Here is a 25,982-nt window from a genome sequence, read left to right on the forward strand (position 1 = left end):
GATAAGCTGAATTTAATAAAACTTAAATATAGGTTATTTAACTATTTAACTATTCACCAAAAATTTTAGTGCATGGGTTCACAGATCGTTTTAACGAAGTGTTCTCATAAAAGGGTAAAAAATGGACTTACGCTTGTCCATTTTACAAGGAGTCGGAAGGCCTGGATTTTTCGTGGACACCATATGCTAAGGAGCGTACATGGATTAGGTAAGTAAGTAAGATAGCGTTATGGTTGGTGTGTTCGTTTACCATGTTTAAAGTTCGATTTCAAGCAGGGTAGACGTGAAATATTGGTTTTAAAGACGGTCCTCCGATATAATGTTTTAATGTTCCTGAACGGGTACCTCAAGCTTAAGACTTATCATCTATCCGGCGTGTAAAAAAAAACAATATACTTACGCTGCTGTTAATACATATATATATGCAGGGCCCTATACACCATTGTGCGCGGAAAAAGAATGGTGATGATAATATGTTTTTACTTTCTGGCATGATTTATTTGTTTTCGCGTATGATCAACAGTAACATGAACAAAACTGCAAAACCGCACTTTAAAATAGTCTCAAATCGATTTAAAGATTTCCGCACAAGGTTTGTATGATGTTTCTTAACTTGACGAGATAATTCGCTTCTCTAATCGGTTCCGCGAATGCGTATAGAAAGTGAAACCGTGTAGTAATCTTGACCGAGCTTAACATTGAACTTGGAAGCAGGAAGAAAACGAGACGCCACTAGTAAAAAGTTTGCCCAAGTGTGGCTTGATTGAAATAATCGCGATCCATATTGTTGACATACTTCGACAGATGTGAAAGTTTTGCAGTTACAATTATTAGATTTGTTCACATGGTACTGGTACAAGTATTTAAAGTTAATTTATGAGAAGTGGTAGCAGTTTCGCGCGTTTGATTACTATACTTTTAAATTGATTTCTTCCGGATACATAAATCATTTATTGAAATAATTCAAAGGAAATTAAAAGCTTCGCGTCCGAAAGAAACACCAGTAGCCTATGTACGATTCTTTAAGCTTGTAGTCACTGTAGTGTGATAAACAGTACAAAAATCGTACGATTTTGCCATTTTAAGATGCCGTTCTTTCAAAATCACGCCATAAAAAAAAACAAAGTAAATGAACAGTTTCCGAAAAAAATTACATATTATGTGAGTAAAATATAATTACTTTTTAATCGGCAGATTACGCTTTTTGAAATAAAAACAAAACTTCCAAAGGTCCATACATTATTATCATAGAAAGACAAAAAAAAATCAAATAATTTAAGAATAATTCATTTAATGCGAAAGAAACAAAAATGCGAATTCCGCTGTATTTTCATGAATTCTTTGTTAAATTATGCCTAATCGTTTAAAACTTTTAAAACACTTTTTATGAAAGGATGTTTTTTTTTTTAGAGATAACATTTTGGTTCTAAATATTTTCATTTTATAGTATTTTTGCTGTTCATGACAACGTTAAAAAATATTATTTGACACATTGAAATATTTTTTAAAAATTTGAATGTTTTAAAATGGGAATTTTGCGTTAGTAAAAATAAAAATTAAAACAATGATTACACTTCTGAATGATCAACGAGCATAAAATATTTTTTACAACAGTTAACATTTTTAAATTTTTATTAATAAAATTAAATGTGATGTTTCTTTAGCATGGGCATTCTGTGCCGCAATCACTTCTGTAATTGGGCCTCCTGGCCTGCTGTAGTGTAAAATAAATTGTTACAAAAAAAATAAAAAATAGCGGCCCTCACCGTATGACATTTGCTTTACGCATGGGATTCCGGGTTCGATTCCCGGTGATTTCACAATAATTAAATCTACTTTTACGAAATCTGAGAGTTCTATGCTGTAATTCGCTATATTTTGCCAGACAAAAAATTGGGTTAGAACCTACATATGTGTATAATTTACGCGTGTAAATGGTATACAAATTATAAACAAAATTATCTGCAGATGTTCAGTTGGAGAAATCAAGGTCAAAAATAATATGTTTTATTTTATATAGCTGCTTAATTTTTTTATATTTGCATTACGCTTAAGTAATTCTGGGAAATAATGGTTCATTTACTTACGTGCATTTGTTGAAAAAAGTAAACAAAACACATAATTTGCTAATGTGATAATTACAGTGCACGATTTACAATAGAGAAATTGTGAGGTACAATTTATTAATAATTTTAATCGTTTTCAATATCAATCGTCAGGCATACACTTGTTGCACTACCGATTGTGATAAAAAATGCATGAATAAATATTTAACACCTCGGTACCAAAAACAGAAATAAACGTAAGAAATCACTCATATTATTTTAAGATGCTTATTTATTGGGTTTTAACATAGGTTTTGTCCGTTTTTTTTCAAATTTAAAACTTTTCACCGAAGGTAAAACAAAACGGTAAAGGTTATACTTACGCCATTCGAAATATATTTTTCTGCTCTACACGATGTTCTTTTTTACCTAACATGTATTATTTTATTTGATTACAAGCCTTCAATATAGAATATCGAATAGACGAAAGCATTTTCGAAACCGACTTCTGTTCGCGTTCAATCTATGGAATAAAAAGAATAAGGAGAAAACATCACTGGCTACTTTCTGACTTACTTTATTCTTTTTATTCCATAGATTGAACGCGAACAGAAGTCGGTTTCGAAAATGCTTTCGTCTATTCGATATTCTATATTGAAGGCTTGAAATTAAATGAAAAAAAAAAATTTTTTTTTTTTATTAAATTGAAAACATATTATACATAATTATATACAATATTCCCAAGGAGTTTAAAAAAAAACTCATTTAGGAACATACAGATAACACATTTATTTAAATACGTTTTTATATTACATGTAAGGTAAAAGAGAACATCGTGTAGAGCAGAATTTTGTTGTGATTTGTCCTTTTGTTTTCTTCGTTTGGAAAAAACGGACACGATTAATGTTAACACCCGTACTTTATGTAAAAGTTTTATAGTGAAACTTTCATGGTGATTTTCGAGAAAGGCGTTCTTATTTAATACCGACCCCGATAATTCTCCTTCATTATTTTGAAAAAAATAGTTCAAAATGTATTCTCCTCATTAGTTTTATCATTTATTCATTCAATTGAACGCAAACAGAGAAAAAAGTGTCAAAAATGCTCACTTTCGTCTACTTGACATTCCATTGTGAAGGCTTTTAATAAAATAAAATAATGCATGTAACGTAAAGGCAAACACAATACCTCGTAAATTAAAGAATATTCTTTCGAATGATGTACAACATTTACCATTTTGTTTACTTTCGATGCTAATTTTAAAATTGGAAAAACGGACACAACTTATGTTAACCTCTAATAAAATCAATATTCTGTGATGTAAAATCTACTTACACTTAGATTTAACTATAAATGTTATACTTTACATCCAATTTGATTTTAGATTTGTATTTATTTTACACTCCTTACAGGTATTTTAATGAATTTAATTACATATTGTGGGGACCAGAGAGTAAAGCATCGACGATAGTTTTGTTAGTAAATATTGTAACTTGAGAAAATATTCGTAAATTCTTTTTACTTCATTTAAGAATACATTAAGATAAATTCTATCAGGCTCCTTTGCAAAATTTGATAGTTATTAATTTACCACATGCTTTTGTTTATGCACACACTCGCTTACACTCACCCTATCACTTACATCCAAATATGTACACATAAACACACCATATCCATCGCTATTTCTAGCAGGGATGCTGGATTAAAACACTTGAACCTCGTCGTTAAATATTTCTTGGGAAACGTTTCAATAAGCTGATTTCTGGAAGTATATATTATATTATATTATTATATCCAAATAAGCTGAAAAAGATCAGTTTGTATTTTCTCAATAACTAATCATACTAGAGCGACATCTCATGCACTGTTTTACACACCCAGAAGCCTTACAAATGCAAGTCAGAATTCACCCATTAATGGGGCAATTCATATTTCTTATTTATTCATATTTTTTGCTTACAAACAATAATTAATAATAATAATAATCTGACCTCACAGGGGTTTCCCGTGCCGATGACACTTAACAATATATATTTTTAAAATTACATTAGAGAATAAACAAAGAAAATTAACTTAAAAAAAGGAAGATAATCAACAAATATTTAGACAGTTTAAAAAACAAGATATTTATGTACATCTTTATTATTTATATTACAAAACACACAATGAAAAAAACAAAAACCTAACATAAGCTATACACTTGTGTAGCAGTTGATTCAATATTGGTTTGGGCGAATGAGACAATCCATTTTACTTCTACCTAACTCCATTATCCATTTTTTATAGCCTTTTCAAACATTTTCTCGTTACTAATTGTTTTGATAAATAGTGGAAGTAGGTTATAGATTTTAATTGAATAATACTCAAAATCCCTTTGTCCGAAAGTGGTTTTAGTTCAATTGGATCTATTTTTCTGAACATATCGACAGTTTAGCAGCTATCTGCCTTCTATTTATTAACTTTTAAACTTATATTTACAATCTGCATTTCGTAATGGGTTAAACAGCCCGTAAAGTAATGTAGACTCCAATTTGTTAAATAAATCATAATAAGCGGTTTATTATTATTTTTTTGCAACTTCACTTGTCGGTCTTTCAACCATATTTCAAAATATTGTCGTGTTGGGGAAAAGAAGTTCTATAAAACAAATTATTTTTTTTTCATTAAACTTTTATTTTATTTATATTTAAATGTTGGTTCTATCCGCATCAAATTTCAAAAGAAAAACGAAATCAATCCTTAATTATTATTAAGGTTAGTAAGACAATATTAATAAAAAATATTAAATAAAATAATGTCTTCATTCCAAACTTTCATTTCTCAAAAATATAATGAATCTACATAGAACCTTGTTTTCCCAACGCGACGATATGTAATTAATAAGTGTTGACTGTATGTTTCCATAAAATAAAAAATAATTTTATCCACCAGGACGCAAAGTGTTAAGCACTCATATTTGTTAGTGTCATGGGAAATTTTCTATGCAAATGCATTACTCTACTTGACTATAATATTAAACCCGGTTAGAACTAAAATACTAACATTACTATATTGTACAGGTAGACGTAAGCAGGTGTGGAGCAGATTATCATTCAATAAACTCTTCGTAAGTGAACAAATTCGTAATTCAATAAATTAATACGGTTAACAATTTAGTAATTATTTAAACAAAAAATCAATCAGAGTAACGTTACTACAAATTGAGCTTAAAATTAATTTGAAATTTATTTTGCTTTGCGTGCTGAGACTACAATATAAATACTACATTTTAATTTATTCAAGCATGGAAAGAAAAAAATATTTTTGCAAATCATCAATACTTTAATTTTCAGTTAACATTAATCTTTAAAAAAAATAATGTATAAAAACGCTACACACTTACTCTCCTCTACGCCTAGGGAGCGAATCAGCAAAATACTGAGTTTTTTTAGAATTATTATATATTTTATTTAGTTCTATGATAAACATGGTCTAATATATATTTAGAACACAATATTTACATCTATACTTATTCTAACATTATTTATCACTATTGTACATTTCAAATAATATTCAAACTTTTTTATATTTACACTTATATTAGCCTATGTATATTCACTATTTACAATATATATATAACCTCGTATTTTTTACAGATATACTCTTTACATTTAATTTGAAATATATTTACATTTTTTAAATTTTTTATGCTTTCTGACATTTCCTCAATTTATTTTATTCCCTTGTACATAAGGCAGTTATAGGACATTGCTTTTGACCTTTTTTCTCGTTTTTTAAGATTCTCTTGTTGCATAGTTATGAAAGAACTCATTATTTTTTAGTTTGTTCTGAAAATATATCCAAACTATTCCTTTAATAATTTTGCTTATTTCATTAGAAACATTGAATTTGATTCTTTGATCAATTGTTATAATATCTAGAAGTTTAATCATTTTCTTAACTTTTGTTTTGAGAAACGTCTTTATTTTTATTTTGTTGGTGTACATGGCACAAATCCTTTTACTAACATAAACATAAATGCATTTAAACATAACAGTTTTCTTTTACAAAATTATGAAATAATTTAAAAACAATATAGTTAAACATATTACACGGTCGTTTTATACATTGTTGGTAAAAAAAATAAATAAATACATAAATCAATTTGACAGGTGCCGTGGCGCAGTTGGTTAGACGGCCAACGTTGTAGTATATTTTTCATTACCTCCTTCCATATACCCTTTATCCTATCTCCTCTTCAAAATAGAGGCTTAGCAGTTTATTACTCTAAAAAATAATACAAAAATCTAGTCATACGTATATGTAATATATATAAAATGCATTTATTTATACAGTTCTTTTTTTTTTTTACTTATTAATATAAATACTTAAACAGCAGTCAGAATACAGAACTATTTATTTGGTAGCAAGTTGAAACTTGATTTGGGTCGTGCGAAAAATGTCAATACAACTGATCGGAATTGACGAACACAAAAAAAAACGTGTAAATTTGGGCATCCTGACAAATCTGCAATAGCGGAACACTTTATAGTCACCGGACATTTTTCCACTTTTCAACCGAAAATTTTGCATAAACCCAGTAATTACAGTGCACGAATAATAAAAGATGCAATTGAAATACACAGACACCCAAATAACATAAACAAAGACGACGGACTGAAATTAAACTCAACATGGTTCCCAGCACCACATACTACAAAAATGAATAGAAATGTGCCTACTGCCAACTGAGACACGGTACAAATTACTAGTACTTTTTTCTACAAAATATTCAGATTACCCTGAAGATGACTTCTGTAATGGTAGCCGAAACGTTGGAACAAATCCAACACACACCGTATCCCAAAAAATAAACAAATTGATAACAGTAACCGTGAAAACCTTCGCACCTATACAACTGATCTGGTTCCCTAGACTGCAATCTTGGAATAGGTGAATTAATAGCATAATGAGTTGCTGCAATTTCTATATGAAATGGCACACAATGTCTATAATTATTTGTTTTATGAACTATTTCTGGTGTGCGTTAGTTTGACTTTGTGAGGAACGAAAAAATCATGGCCGGCTTGTGTTGTGGACTCGCGGATATGGTTGCCATCCGTCCTGATATATCGGGACTGTCACCGTTAATAGACCCTCTGTCCTAACGTCCCAATGAACTATCCCGATTCAAAGTTACAGATTCGTTTTTACATCATTAATGTCGGCCCAGTGCAGTAGACTCATGGAAGAAGTCATCTGCTGCCAGGGACTGCATAATCAATATTGCAGTATTAATATTAGATGAAATCCACAGGTAGTATATACGTAAAAGGGAAAAAAGAACTGCTCAAAGTAAAATCATCAAAAAAGTATCTTTAGCAAGTAATTTTCCCGCAAGAAACGATACGTAAAATGCTAGATAAATATTTAAATAAAATTTTTGAAAATTAATCACAAAACGTAATATTTTTATTCCTACATCTCCCCATCCCAGAACGTCCTGGCGAGACCCTGGCAAAATCTGGCAACCCTTCTCCCGGATCAAAGGCACGTGGTTGTTGGCCTCGTGGTGTAGTGGTCAGCGCATTTGCCTACCATGCAAGAGGTCTCGGATTTGATTCCCAAAACGGTTATTACATTAGAATATTTCATGGTCCCTGGACTGGCACCTGAAACGTGACACTGATCTGTTTGCCCAATTTTTAGTTCAAAAGTAATTAGTAAACTTTCGTAATTGTTAGTTTTGTAATGTATAAATTATAGAATTATAATATACCAGTAGGCGCGTAGAACCAAGTTTGTATACATCGTACTGTGTCCAAAAGTCCCCCCTCTACCCGACATCCCACCTGCGCGTCTACGTAAAGTGCCCCCGTAATGTTGCCAGACGTGAACAACATACACAAATTTAAGATAATTTTGTGTTATGTCATGTTATATTTTACAACAAAAAATATTTAACGAACTAGACTATAAAAAAAAACAGGTACTTTTACTAGGCAAACGTAAAAAAAATGTTGAATAATCATTAAGTAGTTAAGTCAATTAATTCCGTTAAATATTACACTAAGGCTTTTTAATAGAAAGCCGTGTAAAAATTCGACTACCCTGACAATACTAACAAAATGTTTACGTAATTTTATTTAACAATCTGACAGATGGTAAAATAATCGAATTCATAAATATTATGACTGGTGAATTTGTTTCTTGCACATGAAATGTGATCTTACCGTATTTCTTTAAATCTCAGCAGTATTTTGACATTTGCAAACGACACAACACGGCATAATTGAATTTAAATCGGCAGATGCGTACTAAGCGACGTCTACAGAGTACCTAATGGCTAAAACGTAAAACTACTCATTTGTAAGTAGTTTCGTCGGATTCAGGACTATTCTAATTCTATGGTATAAATAAATGAATGTAAAACTCTGAACCTTAGTAGTTACTGGAAATGTGAAAACGTCTTGTAAACCGAGTCTAAACAAAAGAATCGAAGTAGCGACTATTCTATGGGCGTGACTTTATTGTAAAAACCATTATTTATTCTTCGGATGAGAAAAAAAGCGTTCCCATTGAAACATGCATCCATATTCACTCTAATTGTGTGCTTGACGTTTTCTATCGGGAACGATTTCAACTGAAATACATTTTGTAAAGGAATACACGAACATATTTCCATAGAAAAAAGTTAAAAGAATCCGGCGATTTACGTATAAATAATAAACAAATTGTCTATAGTCAACGGCTAGTTTATCTATTATGCGAGCAGATGAAGAATACATTTCATTGTGTGGAAGAACCAGATCCCTGGACGAGTATTAATGACTCGATGGGTAAAATGGGCGGCCTCCGTGGTGCAGTGGTCGAGACGCTTGACTCACACACGGAAGGCTCCGGGTTCGACTCTCGGTGAGAACACAAAATTCAAATGTGATTTTTCTCAAGCCTGGGTGTTCCGTGATGTAATTGGGCTTTATGGCCTGTTTTAAATGTAAAAATCCCTTTATAAATTAATATTGTTAAAATTGTATTGAATACTATAATCAACATCATTACAATGATTCCCTTTCCGCACCTTATGGTGCATATGGCACTGCATTGGTGAATCACAGCGTTTCTTAATGATTTTTGTTGCGAGAAGGTAAGATGATCAGTCTTACGTTTCAGGTGCCAGTTCAGGGAATATGAAATATTCTAGTGTAAAATCACCTTTTTGAATAAATATTTCATGTCAACTATGTCGGGAATCAAGCCCGAGACCTCTTGCATGATAGGCAAATACGCTGAGCACTACACCACGAGGTCGGCACGAATACCAGAATGGTAATGGATTTTTGTAACTAGTGGCCTTTTTCTGTAAGTAATTTGTTTCTTTAATTCATTCCTATCAAATGAGAGGGAACGAGAGTGAAATATGATTTTGACTGCATTAGAATGGGATGAATATATGACGAACGAAAGAACTTACGAAACAAAAATGTGACCGAATAAGCCTCCTGAATATATAAGTGAATTATTAGATTTTGCTACTATTCGTGTGTTTGCAAATTGGTCACGAGGAAGAATGGCAATAGCCTTCTGTGTTATTAGACCAGCTCCCAGGGAAGGGGGCAAGGTAAGCAGTAAATGGATATTGCAGTTTATGAGATCGAAAACAAATAAAGCTACTAGATTTTTTTTAATGATGAGCGAATTCGATAGGAAGACCTTTAAAAATCCTTAACTCTTGTGTGGCTGTGATGTCACACTGGGCTACATATGATACAAGACTTTATATATGACTAACTGACTTCTTACTAGGAATGCTGCTACCAATCATTGTTGGGAAGAAGGAATATTCATTTGGGTGTTCACTTTTTTCAACTCATTGGTGGTCGCGTACACAATTCTGATATTATGAATGGATTCGGTCTATTTGTCCCTGATAATTATCTTCAACAAAGGCAACACAGGTTGTTCTACCTACCACGATGCAGAACCAACCTGCCAATGGTTATGCCGGTAGGTAGAGCAATCGTGTTATTCAATCGTATCGTCTCGGATGTCGATATATTTCATGACAGCGGAATCACTCTTAGGAGGGCACTTTCCAAATTGTAATATGTATGTCAATTTTACATGACAATTTACTTTTTTTTTTCTTTTCTATTTAATAAATCTGATATGTATATTTTGAATTGTGTTGATAATTAATTGGATACTTTGTAATGTTCTCAAAGTAACAAAAAATAAATAAATAAAATGAAATTAGATATCTCTCATATTTTTTTCAATGATGAAGTTGTATTTTTTGTGATCTTCAAATGGACATTTTTACACCGGGTGTAGAAAGTTAAATTTCTACAACAACGCTGGATTTTAATTTAAAAAGTATTTATCTTCGCTATTCAAAAAAGAATATGACGCTAATACAGTAATACATCTGTATACGAGAGAGCACGACACAAAACAAAAGATAAGCAAAGATAATAAATAAGAAATTACGATAAAATTAGGAAAATGTTTTAGGTTATTATGTGATAGCTTTGAGTCTTTAGATTGTGGCCATATTATTTCTAAACGAGGTCACCCATATTGTGTTAATAATAACTGACTCTCATAAATTACAGAGTTCATTACTTTAATTTGATGAAAACAGAAGAATCCAAAGATGGTAATCTTCAAGCCGCTGGCGCTGCACTGCTGGTGTACCCGTATTTACTCTGCCGCATACCTCGCAAATTATGTGACGAAAAAACTCACTCCAATGTGACACCTTAAATTTGGCGTAGAAAGTTTTGCTTAGAAGGTCACAAGAAAAAACTGATCTAATTTGAAGTAAGTAATTGTTCTGTCATATCTGGTTATTGTTCTGGTTACGGTTGTGATTCTCCATTAAAATGTGAATTAAGTTGATTGTGCGATGAATTCATTTTTGTTTTGCATTTTATTGTAATTTAGGAAATACAATATTTTATTAAAACTATGTTATTACAACAATAAAGAAATTCAACAATGTTTTGAGTATGTCCAAATAATTCCAACTGGCTGGATTTTCTCCCTAGGGAGTTGTTCATATTTAAATTTGTTGCAACAGAGAGGGAAAACATTGACAGGTCATAAGCCTAGACTCCGATATTCCCTTTACAAAAATGTTTTCCCGCAGCATCTCTTTCAGCTGCCAGCTCCTGTGCATCCTCCCAAGTCCCGTAGTTCTGCTTGCCTTTGCTGTAGGAACACATCAACAATACCATTTAATAAAATTTTGTTCATTGTTCCGAGGATCCTTGGCAAAGAATCCGATGTTGGTTTTATAATTTCCCACGACAAAGACAGCATTGGTACGCAGTTCCTGTGAGGTACATTAAGGTTAATCTGAGCAAGAATATCATGGACATCTATTTAGTTAGATATTATTTTTTGCAAGAATATCAAACCAGCCAAAATCCTTCTAAATTCTAAACTCAAGTACTCTAGTCGATCAAAATAGTTAAAAATAAAAGTACTTGATCCAATTCTAAATATTAACGATTTTAAAATTTTACGTTGCACCGATTTAATCCGCGTTCTATGAGTATTATATTATTGAAGTTGGAAGTTCATTGGTTTTTTTATTTGTTATTAGACTATTAAAAAACACAAAAAAAAAATATTTTTATTTTTATGTTTTGTATTATTATTAGCACCATGCTTTTTTAAACTTTGTATTTTTGAAATTACTTTGCGTGAGACGTCTTAAGTTCTCTTCCACTTCTGCTCGATGAGTTTTACTGATTGGTTTATTTACTTACGGTAAACCGGAAATTTATCTCAACTATCTTATCGTTGGTTGAGGCGGAAAAACTAGAGACGTCGTGCAAAATAGTACGTTTTTATTATATTTTTCATACGTTTTCAAGATACTTCACCGTACAATTTAATGCTCTAATTTTTACCGCGCGTAAGAATACATTGTTTAAATCCAATCTCCCGTGGGGCTGAACTTCCTCATTGAGGAAACTGAGAATGTCCTAACCTTCTGAAACCTGATTAAAACCACAGATGTAAAAAATATTTCAAATAAGAGAAATAATAATTAATTTTCGTGGTTTTTTTTTGTAGTTGAGAAATTATTGCTATATTAGTTTGAACCTCGTATATTGGATTTCAAAGAGTCTATTTTTTATCAGTATTGGAAATAAATACCAATAGCTAAAATCTATTTCATTAATGATGATTATGATAAAATTTTAAATAAACTTATCAATGAAACTTCTTGGTTTAGTTTTACTTTTTATTATTTATTATGTATTTCCCACTCTGTTGTATCTCGCCATGTGTTCTTTTCCCACCTTTTAAATAATAAAAGCTTAATCCCAATTTCAGTCCAAAAACTCACTAAAATGAACTGTTTAGCAAACTAGTTAGCAAACTAAACAAACTAGTTAGCAAACTAAACAATTCACCAGTCTTGAAGATACCTACTTAGGCGAAAGCGCTCGTTGGTCAAAATAATAAAAAGTAAAACAAAACCAAGAGGTTTCATTGATAGGTTTATTTATAATTTTGTCATATTCATTAACTATGGAGTTTTATCAAGAAATATCAACAAAAAACATCAATATTATTTCATTAATTAAAACAACAATTCTAATAAAAACATTTTTTTTAATTTTTTTTATTAGAATTGTTGTTTAAACGTATTAGGTCGCTGGCCAGTGTTATTTGACAATAGATAATGTAAATAATAACGAGAAGAATCAAATGCTTTAACGAGAGAAAAACTATCTAATGTGAATGTCATTTTTAATGGATTATTCGTATGTGTTGCAACCTAGCTAGGAACTGAAGATCGAACCTCGCACTACCAAAACATGTTTCCCATTTACAATAAACTTTATCATCATCATCATCATAAAATCGCAGTTCGCAGCCGATGGTGCATAGGGCATTGCATTGCTATACCAAATAACTTGGAAATCTGTAACGTTAAGGTAAAGTACCTTACGCTTAGGTGCCAGTTCAGGAACATTAAATATTTTATTCAATTATAAACTAATAAATAACGACCATGAAATACAGTCGAGCTAAAAAAAACTTATTTTAAATATTTTTTTCCTTTATTAGGGCTTTCTAGCAAAACATGATAACATCGGCCAAAAAAAAACATTAATTTACAATAAACATAAGAACAACATGAATAACAATATAGACACAAACAATAGACAACAAAAATGTAAGTACAAGAATAACATAAAATAGTAGCATTAAAAATATTATTTAATTTGTAATTTTTAACTCCCGTAAAAACGGTCATTGCGTTGGCCACGCCCCTAATACGGCACGATTCATGATTACTTTCAACATTGTTCCTGGCCGTTCAATTTTTTTAGAACATCATCACAAATCTTGACGTCTCAACTATAAATGCCAAACATGTCGCGTTTTTCTAATGACATTTTTTTTTATGATTTAATTTTTAAAGCTTTACATGAAAACATTTTTCCACAATATCCATATTGATTTGGAGAACGCAATTAATTATTCTAAATCCATTTCTTATATTTTTATCGGTATTTGTAGTATGTGATATTTCCCTTTTGCGAATGCCGAATTAACGTTCATCGATGTCAGAACTAGCGAACCTAAATCGGGAGTATGCACAACAGTTAGTAGTCGACAGAGAGGCCTGAAGGCAGTTTGTGGACAATATATGCCCCAGCTAGGGAGCAGACATGTGTTTTTGTTTTATACATGTTTATTAACTTTTTTTACTTAAACTAATTGCCTCAAACATAGACTGGATAAATTCGTATAATATACTCTTTCAAACGAAATGGCATTTCGCGTGATGCAATAAATTTCCTATGGATTTGTAAATAAACGATCGTCTGTCATTTCTTCAATAAATTTCTTTTGTCAGACTTGCATTTGCGAGACTTTGAAGCAGTTTGCTTGACGTTTAACCGATAACTGACTGCAAACGCGCGAAAATCAAATGGTTTAAACGCTTAGTTAAACTTCATTAGTTACTTATTGATCAGTTCATAAATGTTGAACTTGAGAGAATCACGAACTATGTACTATCTATGCTAAGTATCTGTATAAGAATATACGTATAATAATATGTAACATACTAGTTAACCTTTTGAGAAATTTCTCTCTGGTTCTCTATAAATAGGTCCACTTTATTTGCTTTTAAAGATTTGCAAACTAACGTATAAATCTGTGAACTATATTTGTAACGAAAATGGGAAAACTAAATACGCATAAGATATTTTGAATAACAGAAAAATATCACATACTACGAATACCGACAAAAATATATGAAAAGGATTTAGAATAATTAATTACATTTTCAAAATCAATATGGATATTGGGAAGAGAAGTTTTCATACATAAATGTGAAAGAGAAATTCAATAAAAGTACGTTGCTAAAAAAACGCAACATCTTTGGCCTTGACAATTGTCACGTCAAGATCGTGATAATGTTCTAAACAAATTTGAATGGTCAGGAACAAATAAACATGAATCGAAACGTATTAGGGCCGTGGTCAATGGAATGACTGTTTTTGCGTTCTAAATTACAAAATAAAAATAAAAATTATGTTACTAATAATTAGCAAAAAAAAAAATTTTTTACCTTACAGTATTTCATACACCTTTAAAAAAATATATTTTCCTTATTGAACCTATAATAAACTATGTTCAAAGTCGACATATGTTACGACAGAGAAAAATAATATTTTTAAAAAGAGAACATAAAAGATTGAGCATTTACATGACAATTTACAGAGCATTTACATTTACAAGTTGAAATGACATTAAAAAATTTAATATTCGGATAAATCACAAAATCGTGAATATTTTCTTAACTGTTTTTATTCTAAATATATAAAGTCTTTTAATAAACAATAGACATTCAGGAAGCATAATAATTAAAATTATACGAGCTGCATTCACACATGTTTACATGGCGTTTATTATTGCGTGCAATTTCACTACAATACAAAGGTAGTCTTAATAAAAAAATTAAACAAAGCCACAACCTCATACATGATCGAGTACACCAACATTGTAAGGCCCGTACAATTTAATTCAACATTATTTAGTTAAAATTATATTGCACAGTTATTTGTTCATAAATTTGTAATCTCATTCCCATTCCGCACCTAATGGAGCATAGGGCACTGCATTGGTACACCAACAACAACAATCTTGATTATTCTTTGTTACATGAAGGTACGATGGTCAGTCGTACGCTTCAGCTACCAGACTGTAAATTAAAGTGGCTTACATTAACTTATTTAAAAATAAAATTGTAAAATGTCAAACCACAAAGTGAAAAATGTGTTTGACTTTCAAACAATAACATTTCGCAAATGAGAAGTAAGGTTCCCCCAAAATATACATGTATTTTTTTTTTAACTAACAAAATAAATTTTAATGTCCCCTTTCTCGTGACAAGAAATAAATATGTATTCCATCTGCCAGTCTGTAGCTCTAACTATGCACTCTCTTGCTCTTTCCTCTATCGTACTTGTTCAAATAATAATTTTAAAAATCGACCTACTGATATATTTAACTGCCCCTTAATTTATTTAAAAATAAATTAAGACTCATTCGATCTGGCTGCGATACACTCCCACTTGCTTTTTATTGTTGCATACACTAACAAATTCCTAAACACTTACTCTCACACAAATACACACAAACATACCCATTTAGATATATAACACGCACACATTTCCAAATATACCATAATTTACATAATATTTTTATTTAGAAATTTCGCTGGTTTGTCTTTCAACATTATCTTTATTATATAATTTAATAATTTTGACTGTGTGTTTCTGTGAAATAAAAAAATAAAACTTATTATGCTTCCAACAGTGTATATTATAACAAAACCTAGTCGAAGTTATTAAATAATTATTAAGAAGCTTCCAGAGTGACTAGAAAATATCAAAGTATTTTAAATGCATTCGAGTCGCAAACTCTCTGGAGAAACTGCAATGAAATTACGTATGCATGTAGGAACGAGTATAATACCTAATACCTACATATATTTAGAACGATAAATGCACAAATGTTGAGATTCGTGCCGAACGATAATGCCATGCGGGGATAAATTTTATTGATAAATCATTCATACCGCATTTTTGAAAATATTCGATAAAAGGAGACACTTAAATAACTGTAAATCATACCAAAGAGTTGTTTCATGAATTATTGATTCACTGGGGTAGTCTTCATCTCCAGTTAATATAAATAAGAAACTGATAGATACCATTTGAGTATCTATAAATTGCGATCTCATACGGTAGGTTAAATGATGTTAACTTAGCGACGTTAAATAAACTCCCCAACGTGTGAAAGCCATTTAGGTGAGAAAATGTTCAAACATATATTTCTCTACTGTCCTATTCATTTTGCTCCTTTTTCTGAACTATCGAAACGATAATTTTTCTAAATATTATTAAATATTTGTACATAACCACCTACCGACTTTTCTATGTCCACCGGTTTCGAGACGTTTAGTAAAATGTTTGACCACAAAGTAAATTTAAAAGCTTTATTTTAAATTTTAAATATAAAGATAATAATTTTAATTATTTATTAGAATTCCCCTGATTCCACCATATTTGTATGTGATGTCCTCCTTCCATTTTTTATTATATAAAAAACGACATTTTATGATAATATACCATCAACTTTTTAAAAAGGTATTTGCCACATTCGCAAAGTGACGTGATTTCATAAAATGTATTTCCTATTCAATTAACGCTTATCTGTTTCAAGAATAGAGGAAATTGCGTGATCGGATTATATTTTACGTTCTTTAGTATAGTGATGCATTTAAAAAAATCAACAATACTTACAATTAAATCAATTAAAGAATATATACGAGCGCAAAAACATTGATAGTTTTCTCTTTCATGACCATATCATTAAAAATACAAACATTGAAATCATAGTGTTTTTATTATTCAAGTCGATACCTACACATTTTAAAGGGTTTAATTTTTTTGTTTTAATGTTTGATATAACGTCAATTCAAAACAAACGTTTTAATCATTTGTCTTAAATAACAAAAAACGGGTTTTAGTACAGTGGTAGTGTCGCCGACTAGTTGTAGTCAAGGAGATGAGGCAGGTTGAGGTTTAAACCCCGTTCTACGACAAATTATTTTCCATTTTCTAACATAGACATTCCGAAAATTAGTCTTTAATAGAAGTTTTTAGCTAAATTGTAAGAATGCAAATATAATTTATTTTTTATTTAATACATTTCTGAGATGATTATACCTATGTACAGATTTTATAACTAAAATTAGTATTATATGCCATTCTCGAGGTCCTGTGCGGGATTTCCTACAAGGATATGACAAATTTATTTAAAATCGGAATTTTTCACTGAAGTATCACACTCCTTGAACTGGTATAGTTTCAATATCATTTCAGGTTAGTGTATCAGTGCAAAAATGCATTTTCTACCTTATGCACTGCATAATAATAAAGGTTCATTAATCGATTGATTAAAATAATAATACAACCTATTGCTTGAATTAGTTTGATAATATGATTAATGATAAAATCAAATTATTTATGGTTAAAAAAAACAATGAAAATTCTTCGGGTAATGCATTGATTAAAATGTCCATTTAAAGTACGGTGTTGTTTGAAGTGTCTTAGAAGAGTTTCTCACGGAAAGTGATGCATCACTAAATAAAGTTTAATAGGATATAGTAAAATGATTTATAACATCGTCATCATCATTATTATCTCAACAATATAATAGCTTTGTCAGTTTCCTACTGGACCAACAATTCAACTCTTCCATCGTAATAATTACATCTTAATACCGGCATTCAATTATACGCACGCTGATCTATATTATAGTTTTGAATTCGATGCAATTATTTACTCGTTTTATTTTATTAATCACTATACCTTACATGACAAAAAAATATCTTATGTATACTAAATAGAGTTTTAAGATAATTAAATCGGGAAATTTCATTGACAAAAAAGGAAAATAGTATATTGAAGATAAATATATTTGAAATGCATACATTTTCGTCCATATTAAACGAATATACAAGCACTATCTACCCACTAAACAGATAGCTTTAAACATCGTTAGTACGCACGCACCTTGGCCAACTTATACCAGTCTGTTTAAAGTTGGTCGGAACATATTGAACATATTGCACATATTGCCAATGTACCTACATACATGTTATATTGTACATATGTACATAAACTGAATTGAATAAGATAAAAATAATGAAAGTTGAACTCTTGAAAATTAACTGAAAATTTACAGTCTCAACATTTTAGAGCGCATAAAATTATATGTACCGAGCAACTATTTACGAGCTAGGCAACACAGACCATTTGTTCTTCCTGAATGCAGGACAAATTTACCGTTGATAATGCCTGTGGGGAGAATGATTGGTCTGTTAAATAGCCTATCGATAGAGGTGGATCTTTTCCATGCTCTTCCAGACTCTTCATCTCTAACTATGTATCATAATGTGTATTGGTGACTATTTCACTTTTTTTTACCATTGTTTTTATGGTCTATATGTTGGACCATGAATATGTTTTTGTAATTGGCTAATAATATAATATAATATGTACATTGTAACTTGCAGTAGTGCTTTATTGTATATTTAAATAAATAATAAAAAAAATTGAAATTACTCATCTGTATTTTTATTTTAAAGTTCATATTGATTTGTTATATATTGTTAATACTCGTATATGCCAGTATAATTTTAAATAAAAATATATTTATATGATTTAATTATATGTAGGTATATGATTTGAATGATTGTGTAAACAGACTTAACACGGTTTTATCTGGTAAGTCGAAACATGAAAATACTTAATTTTGTCACATGTAATTTTATACATATAAATCATTAAATAAATAAACAATAATTCAATAAAAAATAGTATTTTTGAAGCATTAAATTTGTGGTAATTCGTTTTAATAAAATAAATAAAAAAACATTGTTTTTAACCACAATTATTTTCAATGTTTTGGTCCACTCCTGTCTAGTTTTGAACGTATCCATCTCACATTACCATCCTTTCAAGAAAAAAGACTTGATTTATGTGTTTCATTGGCAGCAAACTGATAAAATAAAATAAAATAGGAAAGAATTAATTAGTTAAGTAAACCTTGAGGAAGAAGCTTGTTTAGCTTTGTAACCGGCCGTTGGAAAAAATATATAAAAAAAGTCCTTGGTTAAAAACTAAGTTTTTTTTATAAATAAATAAATTTATTCGTATATTTTTATTTGAAGCCTTGTCAAAGGATCCTATGTAACCCGAAACCGATAAGCAATTAAATTTTTATTAATATTTTATGGCGTATATGCTTAATATTAAACGTGGAAAATATTCAAATAATAATTTACTATTTGAACAGATTATTCTTATTGTGTTGTACTTCATTATTTCTTGTAATTCCAAATACGTGTTAAGAAACATGCGGGATTTTTCTTTTATTTTATGCCTAAACTTTACATGTTCAATAACTTAATTCCAATTGTAAATGGATCTATTCAAAAAACTCATTAATACAATTGTTTTGTTTGAAGGCGAACTTTCGCAAACCGCTTACGTAAGTAAATTTGCAACCCGAGTATTTGTGTCATACACTCATGCTCGATATGTTGAGTTGAATAAAGATATCTTCCGGTAATTACGAATGAATGAATAATGCTTACAAAGTTTGTAAGTGAAAACGGACCAAACAGATCCAGGTTATTGTATCTCAGAACTCATCCCAAGAAAACCAGTTTATCAAAAAATTCAAATAAACATTGTGGGTACATAGTATGGATTACCAATAATATTAGGAAAACATTCATTTCCTCTATTTGCGTCTAAATTTGCATGGTATGGCTTACCAATGAGGAAGTTCAATGCTATGGGAAATTGGATATAAAAAATGTATTCTTAAACGCAGTGAAGATTAGAGCATTCAATTGTACGAAGTTCTTTGTAAATGTATTAAAAAAATCATAACAATGAACTACTTTGAACTACTTGATAGATTTCCGATTTCTGGGAACCCAACTCACAAATCAACAGATCTCTCCGAGGACTTGGGACTTGACTTGTTTACCTCAGATATCTCTGCTTTTTATTTTTGTCACGTAACACCTTTATCCACTCATGTCTTCAACTATATCTTTAACCGGTATAGAGCTCCCTGCAACATCTTTTGTAAAGGTTGTCTGAGTCTTTTCGTTAGTTTTGTCCGGTAGTTTATTGTATAATTTCAGCCTTGATTTTTTAATCTCGCCTGTCCTTGTCTCGTTTTGAAATGTTGTATGTGATATTGTTCTGATATTCTTGTATTGTGTTCAAGTTTACTATATTTTTTTTCTAGATTCAAATCTAAATTTGTTGCAACAAAGGGAGAAAACGTGTTGAGAAGGGAATTTGGAAGTTTAAGCATTTACAGGACTTATGACCTGTCATTTGTTAGTTCAAGTGGTCAATTTACATACTGTGTAACAATCACCATTCTGCCTGTTTTTGAACATCTACATTTCTTCAATTCTTCCATCAGTTGATAGATCTTTTCAGGCGTTGCTTAATATGTAGGTGAAATAATCAAATGAATCTCACCCGCACCAATGAAGGTTTCAGCTCTTAAACTTCATAAACATCAATGGATAGAAGAATGGAAGGAATGTAGGTGTTCAAATATAGGCAGAATGTTGAATGTTACACAATGTGTAAAAAAGCCATTTAAACCAGCCAATGACAAGTTATAAGCCCTGTAGTTGCCTAGATCTATATAACCTTCTCTAAAATGTTTTTCATCTTTGTTGTAATATGTTATTGTTAATATTAACAACTCTCTGAGGGTTGTCTACAAAATTTGGACAAACTCAAAACATTTTTGACTTTTGATAAATCATCATCATCATCATTCCCTTTCCACACTTAATGGTGCATAGGGCACTCCATTGGTACACCAATCGAGCGTATCTTAATCATTTTTGTTACATGAAGGTAAGATGATAAGTCTTACGCTTCAGATACCAGTACAAGGACTGTGAAATATTTTAGTGTGAAAAAACCATTTTAAATAAATATTTCATATCAACCATGTCGGGAATCGAACTCGAGACCTTTTGCATGGCAGGCTAACGCGCTGACCATTACACCACGAGGCCGACAAAAGTTGTTCCATGATAAAGTTTTGTTTATTTTAATAACACTGTAATTGGTGCAACTAATCCATTTTTTTTCAAAGTTAAAAGACTACAAAGTAAATAAATATTATTGTAAATTTTATATTTGAAGCACTAACTTTGTGGTTTGCTTTAAATTAGTGCAAATACTTATGTTCGAAACGAAAACAGTAAATATTATAATGAAATATATAAACACATTTTTTTACCACTATTTTTTTTTCCATCGACCGGTTACAAAGCAAAGTAAGCTTTTTTCTCAACGTTTACATTGGAAAAACTAAAATAAACTTTAATATTAGAGTTAAAGAACACTTAAGGGGCCTAAATTAGAATATTTTTCTGAATTCGCAAACCATCTGATATAAAATCACCATAATTTTAATAAAGACACTGGATTAAAAGTACTTCATATTGAAAATAAAATATTAAAATTAGACAACTTGGAAATCTTAGAAATTAAAAAAGCGAAACATAATAAGAAAAAATTAATAAATGACCAAATAAACAAGACTTATTTTATTCTACTCCTGTCTAGTTTCGAAAGAATCCATTTCACATTACCATCCTTTCAAGAAAAAAAGACTTGATTTATTTGTTTCATTGGCAGCATACTGATAAGATGAAATAAAATAGGAAAGAAGCTTGTTTGCCTTTGAAACCGGTCGGTGGAAAAAATAAATAAATTATCGGTAAAAAAAGGTGTTTAATATATTTCATTATAATATTACTATTTTTGTTTCGAACATAAGTATTTGCACTAATTTAAAACACGCTTCATTACATCAATAAAACATAAAAAATAGATATAAAATAAATAACATTCAAAACATTATTAATTAATATAATATTCATCTTCCTACACTTTGCTTTCTCTAGTCAGAAATACATAAATCGATATAAATAAAAATATTTTATTTGAGTACCAATTTCTAATTACGATCCGCAGAATTGCCACCAAATACCTGTCAGTAGTCATACATTTAAAAAAAGTCATTACACATTGAATTAATATTAATCGTTACGTTATCGTAAGGTAATTTGTACCTATGTATTTCGAGTAAATTTGCGAAAACGAGCATCAAATGTGTACAAACTCAACTTTCTTTGTCATGAAGTACTCAAACGATAGGACAGGCAAAAAACCGTATTGGGTCTCCCGGTATGCAAGGTGGAGATACAATACGTTTCTTCTTCTCTGCCTACCATTGTGGTATAAATAAATAAATATTTATATGACAGGCGCCGTGGCGCAGTTGGTTAAATGGCCAACTGTTAAGCCGGTGTCGGTTCGATTCCCGCCAGTTGCAAGAAAAAAATCCAAGAAAGATCTTTTTCTCAATTGGTCTGGATGTTGTGGTGTATTTTTCATCACATCCTTCCATATCCCCTTCATTCCACCTGCTGACAAGCCTGAAAATAGAGGCTTAGCGGGTTATTCCTTTAAAAAAATTATAGATATCGAAACCTCATGGAAATGGTCATGCCATCAATAGGTCGCTTCCGTTGCGTTAAAAGTTATCATAAAGTCATTATTTAATACAAAAAAATATGTTATTATTATAAGCGCCCTTGAAGTGATTACTCACGAAAACGGTGCTTTAAAAATTGTCGAAATTGATTATTATTATTAATATATTACAACAGAGATAATGAATATTTTATAGAAGGGAAGGGGGTCGAACTGCCAGTAGGGTCGTAGTAAGTCACATCTTGCTGGAGGGTGTGATTCCATATAATGCAGCGAACACCCAGTTTCATAACTTTTCTAGATATTTTTTTTTTCACAGACTTATTTATGCCTTTAACAATGTATGAAAAATAAAATCAAATAAACAAAACACAAAAAACATAGAAAAAAAAACATTAACATTTAAACTCATAATTTTAGTGTATCAGAGAAAACGAAGGAGTGACAATGGCAATGTATCATGGATAATCTAATGTGTATTTTATAGATTTTTCCCAATAGAAGTTTTAGAAAATTGTTTTATTGATGACATAGGTACCTACATATTAAATTATTTAAACATATGAGATTACAATACTCGTAGGTGTTAATAAAATAATTATTTGAATGATTTCTCCACATGTGGTCTTGAATCGAATTCATAATTACAAGTTCTTTCAAAAACAGTGACTGGAAAATTTTCAAGTGGATCACCTTACCTTTTTCATTATTATTTAAAAACCGGATGCAGGTATAACAGTTTCCTGTTATTTTCTAATCATTTACTAGAACATATCCGATTGATTGCCATGCGTCAATAACAAGAACTCGGTATGTTGGATAAAGTTTATTAGTTTCAATTTAGTTAATTTAAATCGGTAATAAAATTTTAATACTTTCTCCAATTGTAAATGTAGCTGTCTAAATGAACTCGTTTATGATCTGGCGTTGTTATAAATGCAATATCGTTTAAAAAAATAACACTAAGAGTCGTGTGACTTCTTTTTTAAGACTATTAATAAATAATAATATTGTTCTTCAGATGTTTTCAAAAATTATTTGATAAAACTAAAAATATTTATTTGCTTTAAACCATTACTAACCATCAGTTCTTTTTCCTCGTTTTACAGAATTTTATATAAAAATTTTTTTAGCTAACAAAACATTGTTTTTTAATAAATTTTAAACAACAGCGGTACATAAAATATAATATTAATAATAAATGTCGAATACAAAATGAAAAACATGATAATTTTTTTTATGCAATTATTTTCTATGTTCCTACAGATTCTTATATTGTAAAAGTTATTTTTAATTATCGGCCAGTCAGAATTACAGTTTTTTCACGAGGATAGGATTGATATAAAAAATCGATAAACTCGTAATAAAAGCTTTGAAATCGGATAATTTGCATACCTTATATTTAAAAAAAATTATAGCAACAGACAGAAAAAATATTATTGAGACGGTAATATTGAAGTCTAGGATATACTGGGCTTATGACAAGTCATTTGCAGGTTTAAAGTATCACTCTACACACTGTGTAACATTCACCATTATGCTTTTGTTTAAATATTCACATATCCTCAACTCTTCGATCTGTTGACTTTTGTGAAGTAACAGAGCTTAAATCTTTATTTATGTGGCTGAGATTCTTTTGGCTGAATTATTTCACCTACTAGTTAACGCCTTAAAAACACTTTTATTTTTTACAGGTACTTCTTATACCAATTAGTTTAGTCAACAATACTAAATGATATTTTGTTGAGATAATAAACATAAAATAAATATTTTAATATCTAATTGAAAAGTAATCTAAGATATTTTAAACCGTTTTTGAAAAATACTAATCCCATATCAGCACACCTCGCTTCGAAAGCCGAATGTTGCGTCGGGTAATGTTATTAATTAAATAAGTTAAATAAGCATAACGCTTTTTTAACGCTAATAACTACTACTGTTCCAGGTACAAATGGTAAACCAATACCCCAGCGACAATCATTATATTTTAAATACTTATTACGAATTTACTGGTATGTATATTACCTACATCACATATTTTTTCAAAATATCAAAAATATTTTACTTATTTTAAAACTTTTTGGATAATCATTGTAGGTATCAACTAATGAGGAAGTTAAATGCAAAACCGCCACTTAGCACGATCAATGTTTTTCGGAAGACCAACTAAATCAGCAGCAAAAAGAAAAAATATTGTTTAGTTCAATGTGCAACTTGTTAACGTATAACAGGTAGCGAAAAAACTTAACTTTAAGTTGCTTCCCATAAAAAGTGATCACGCACAGTATCAGTTTTGCATTCGACCCCCTCAAATAATAAAATAAATATATTCATATTACTTAATTAAATTTGCGCGATAAATGTTAAGTTAGTAAGGTACAAACCTACTCGTTTAATGGCAATAGTATTTTAAAATAGTTTGATAAATAGTTTATTAATAGTTTAAAAAATAAAACCTAATATTACCTTTTTAGTCCCCATGTTGAAGGTTGTGAAAAACTCCAAAAAATTACAAAAATCACGTCAACATTATTCAAGAAATGTCACGAATCACTGCTTTAAAAAGCTCTCTGCGCACAGTCAAAACACCAAAAACACTGTCTTAATATCTCGCACGAAGCTTTTGCACAAGCAATTCAAAACATGCAAAAGTTTATCGCGAGTAATTACAGTCACAATATTAAAACAAAATCACTGTGAGAAAACAATTTTTTTTAGGGTTGCATTCGCTTTCTTTCTTTTTTTATCTGTGTTTTTTTTCGCGGGTTTTCGCGTATGTGGCGTTCGGTTTTCGAATTTCTCCCGCGCTGCTATGAAAGGTCGCGCCGTGTGAAGCTCTTGCGATGGTATTCAAATAATAATAGAGGCGCGCGACTCGAAGCGGCCGTCTTTATACCCATTGACCCATTTCACTTTACCTGGGCCCCCATACACCACCGACCGAACAACGCGGACAAACTGCACTCAGTATAAAAGCACCAAACGAATATAGCTCTGCTATAGGCCATCAAAGCGGTAGAGCGGATGTGGCATGTATTTTTCTATAACCACATCATCTGTGCTTGACTTTAGATATTATTGTTACATGTAAATGGTTAAAAACAAGATTTTTGTACAATATTGAAACAATCTTATTTTAAATTAATCTAGCCATATTTAATGTAGGTACTTATATCTATTGGGTATTTTCAATTAATAGTTCTAAAAAATTATAATTTCTACAGTTGATTTACAAAAATGTCGTTTTATTAACTGCATTATGTTCCATTTTTATTCTAAATACGTAAACACTACTATA

At 30.4% G+C, this 25,982-nt stretch overlaps 1 protein-coding gene across 1 annotated transcript in view; it reads right to left on the reverse strand.

Moving 5' to 3' along the window:
• Positions 1-25,552, reverse strand: part of LOC148270880 (uncharacterized) — an 84,537-nt gene extending 58,985 nt beyond the window's left edge. Inside the window, exon 1 of the mRNA XM_088242100.1 lies at positions 25,151-25,552. Within this exon, the coding sequence (XP_088098226.1) occupies positions 25,151-25,165 (15 nt within the window). The 5' untranslated portion in view covers positions 25,166-25,552. The remainder of the gene's footprint in view (positions 1-25,150) is intronic.
• Positions 25,553-25,982: the final 430 nt, after the last annotated feature.

This window comes from Micrasema longulum, unplaced genomic scaffold, assembly GCF_059751315.1.
Source record: "Micrasema longulum isolate JH-2025_06_02 unplaced genomic scaffold, ASM5975131v1 h1tg003302l, whole genome shotgun sequence".
Classification (NCBI taxonomy): Eukaryota; Metazoa; Arthropoda; class Insecta; order Trichoptera; family Brachycentridae; genus Micrasema; species Micrasema longulum.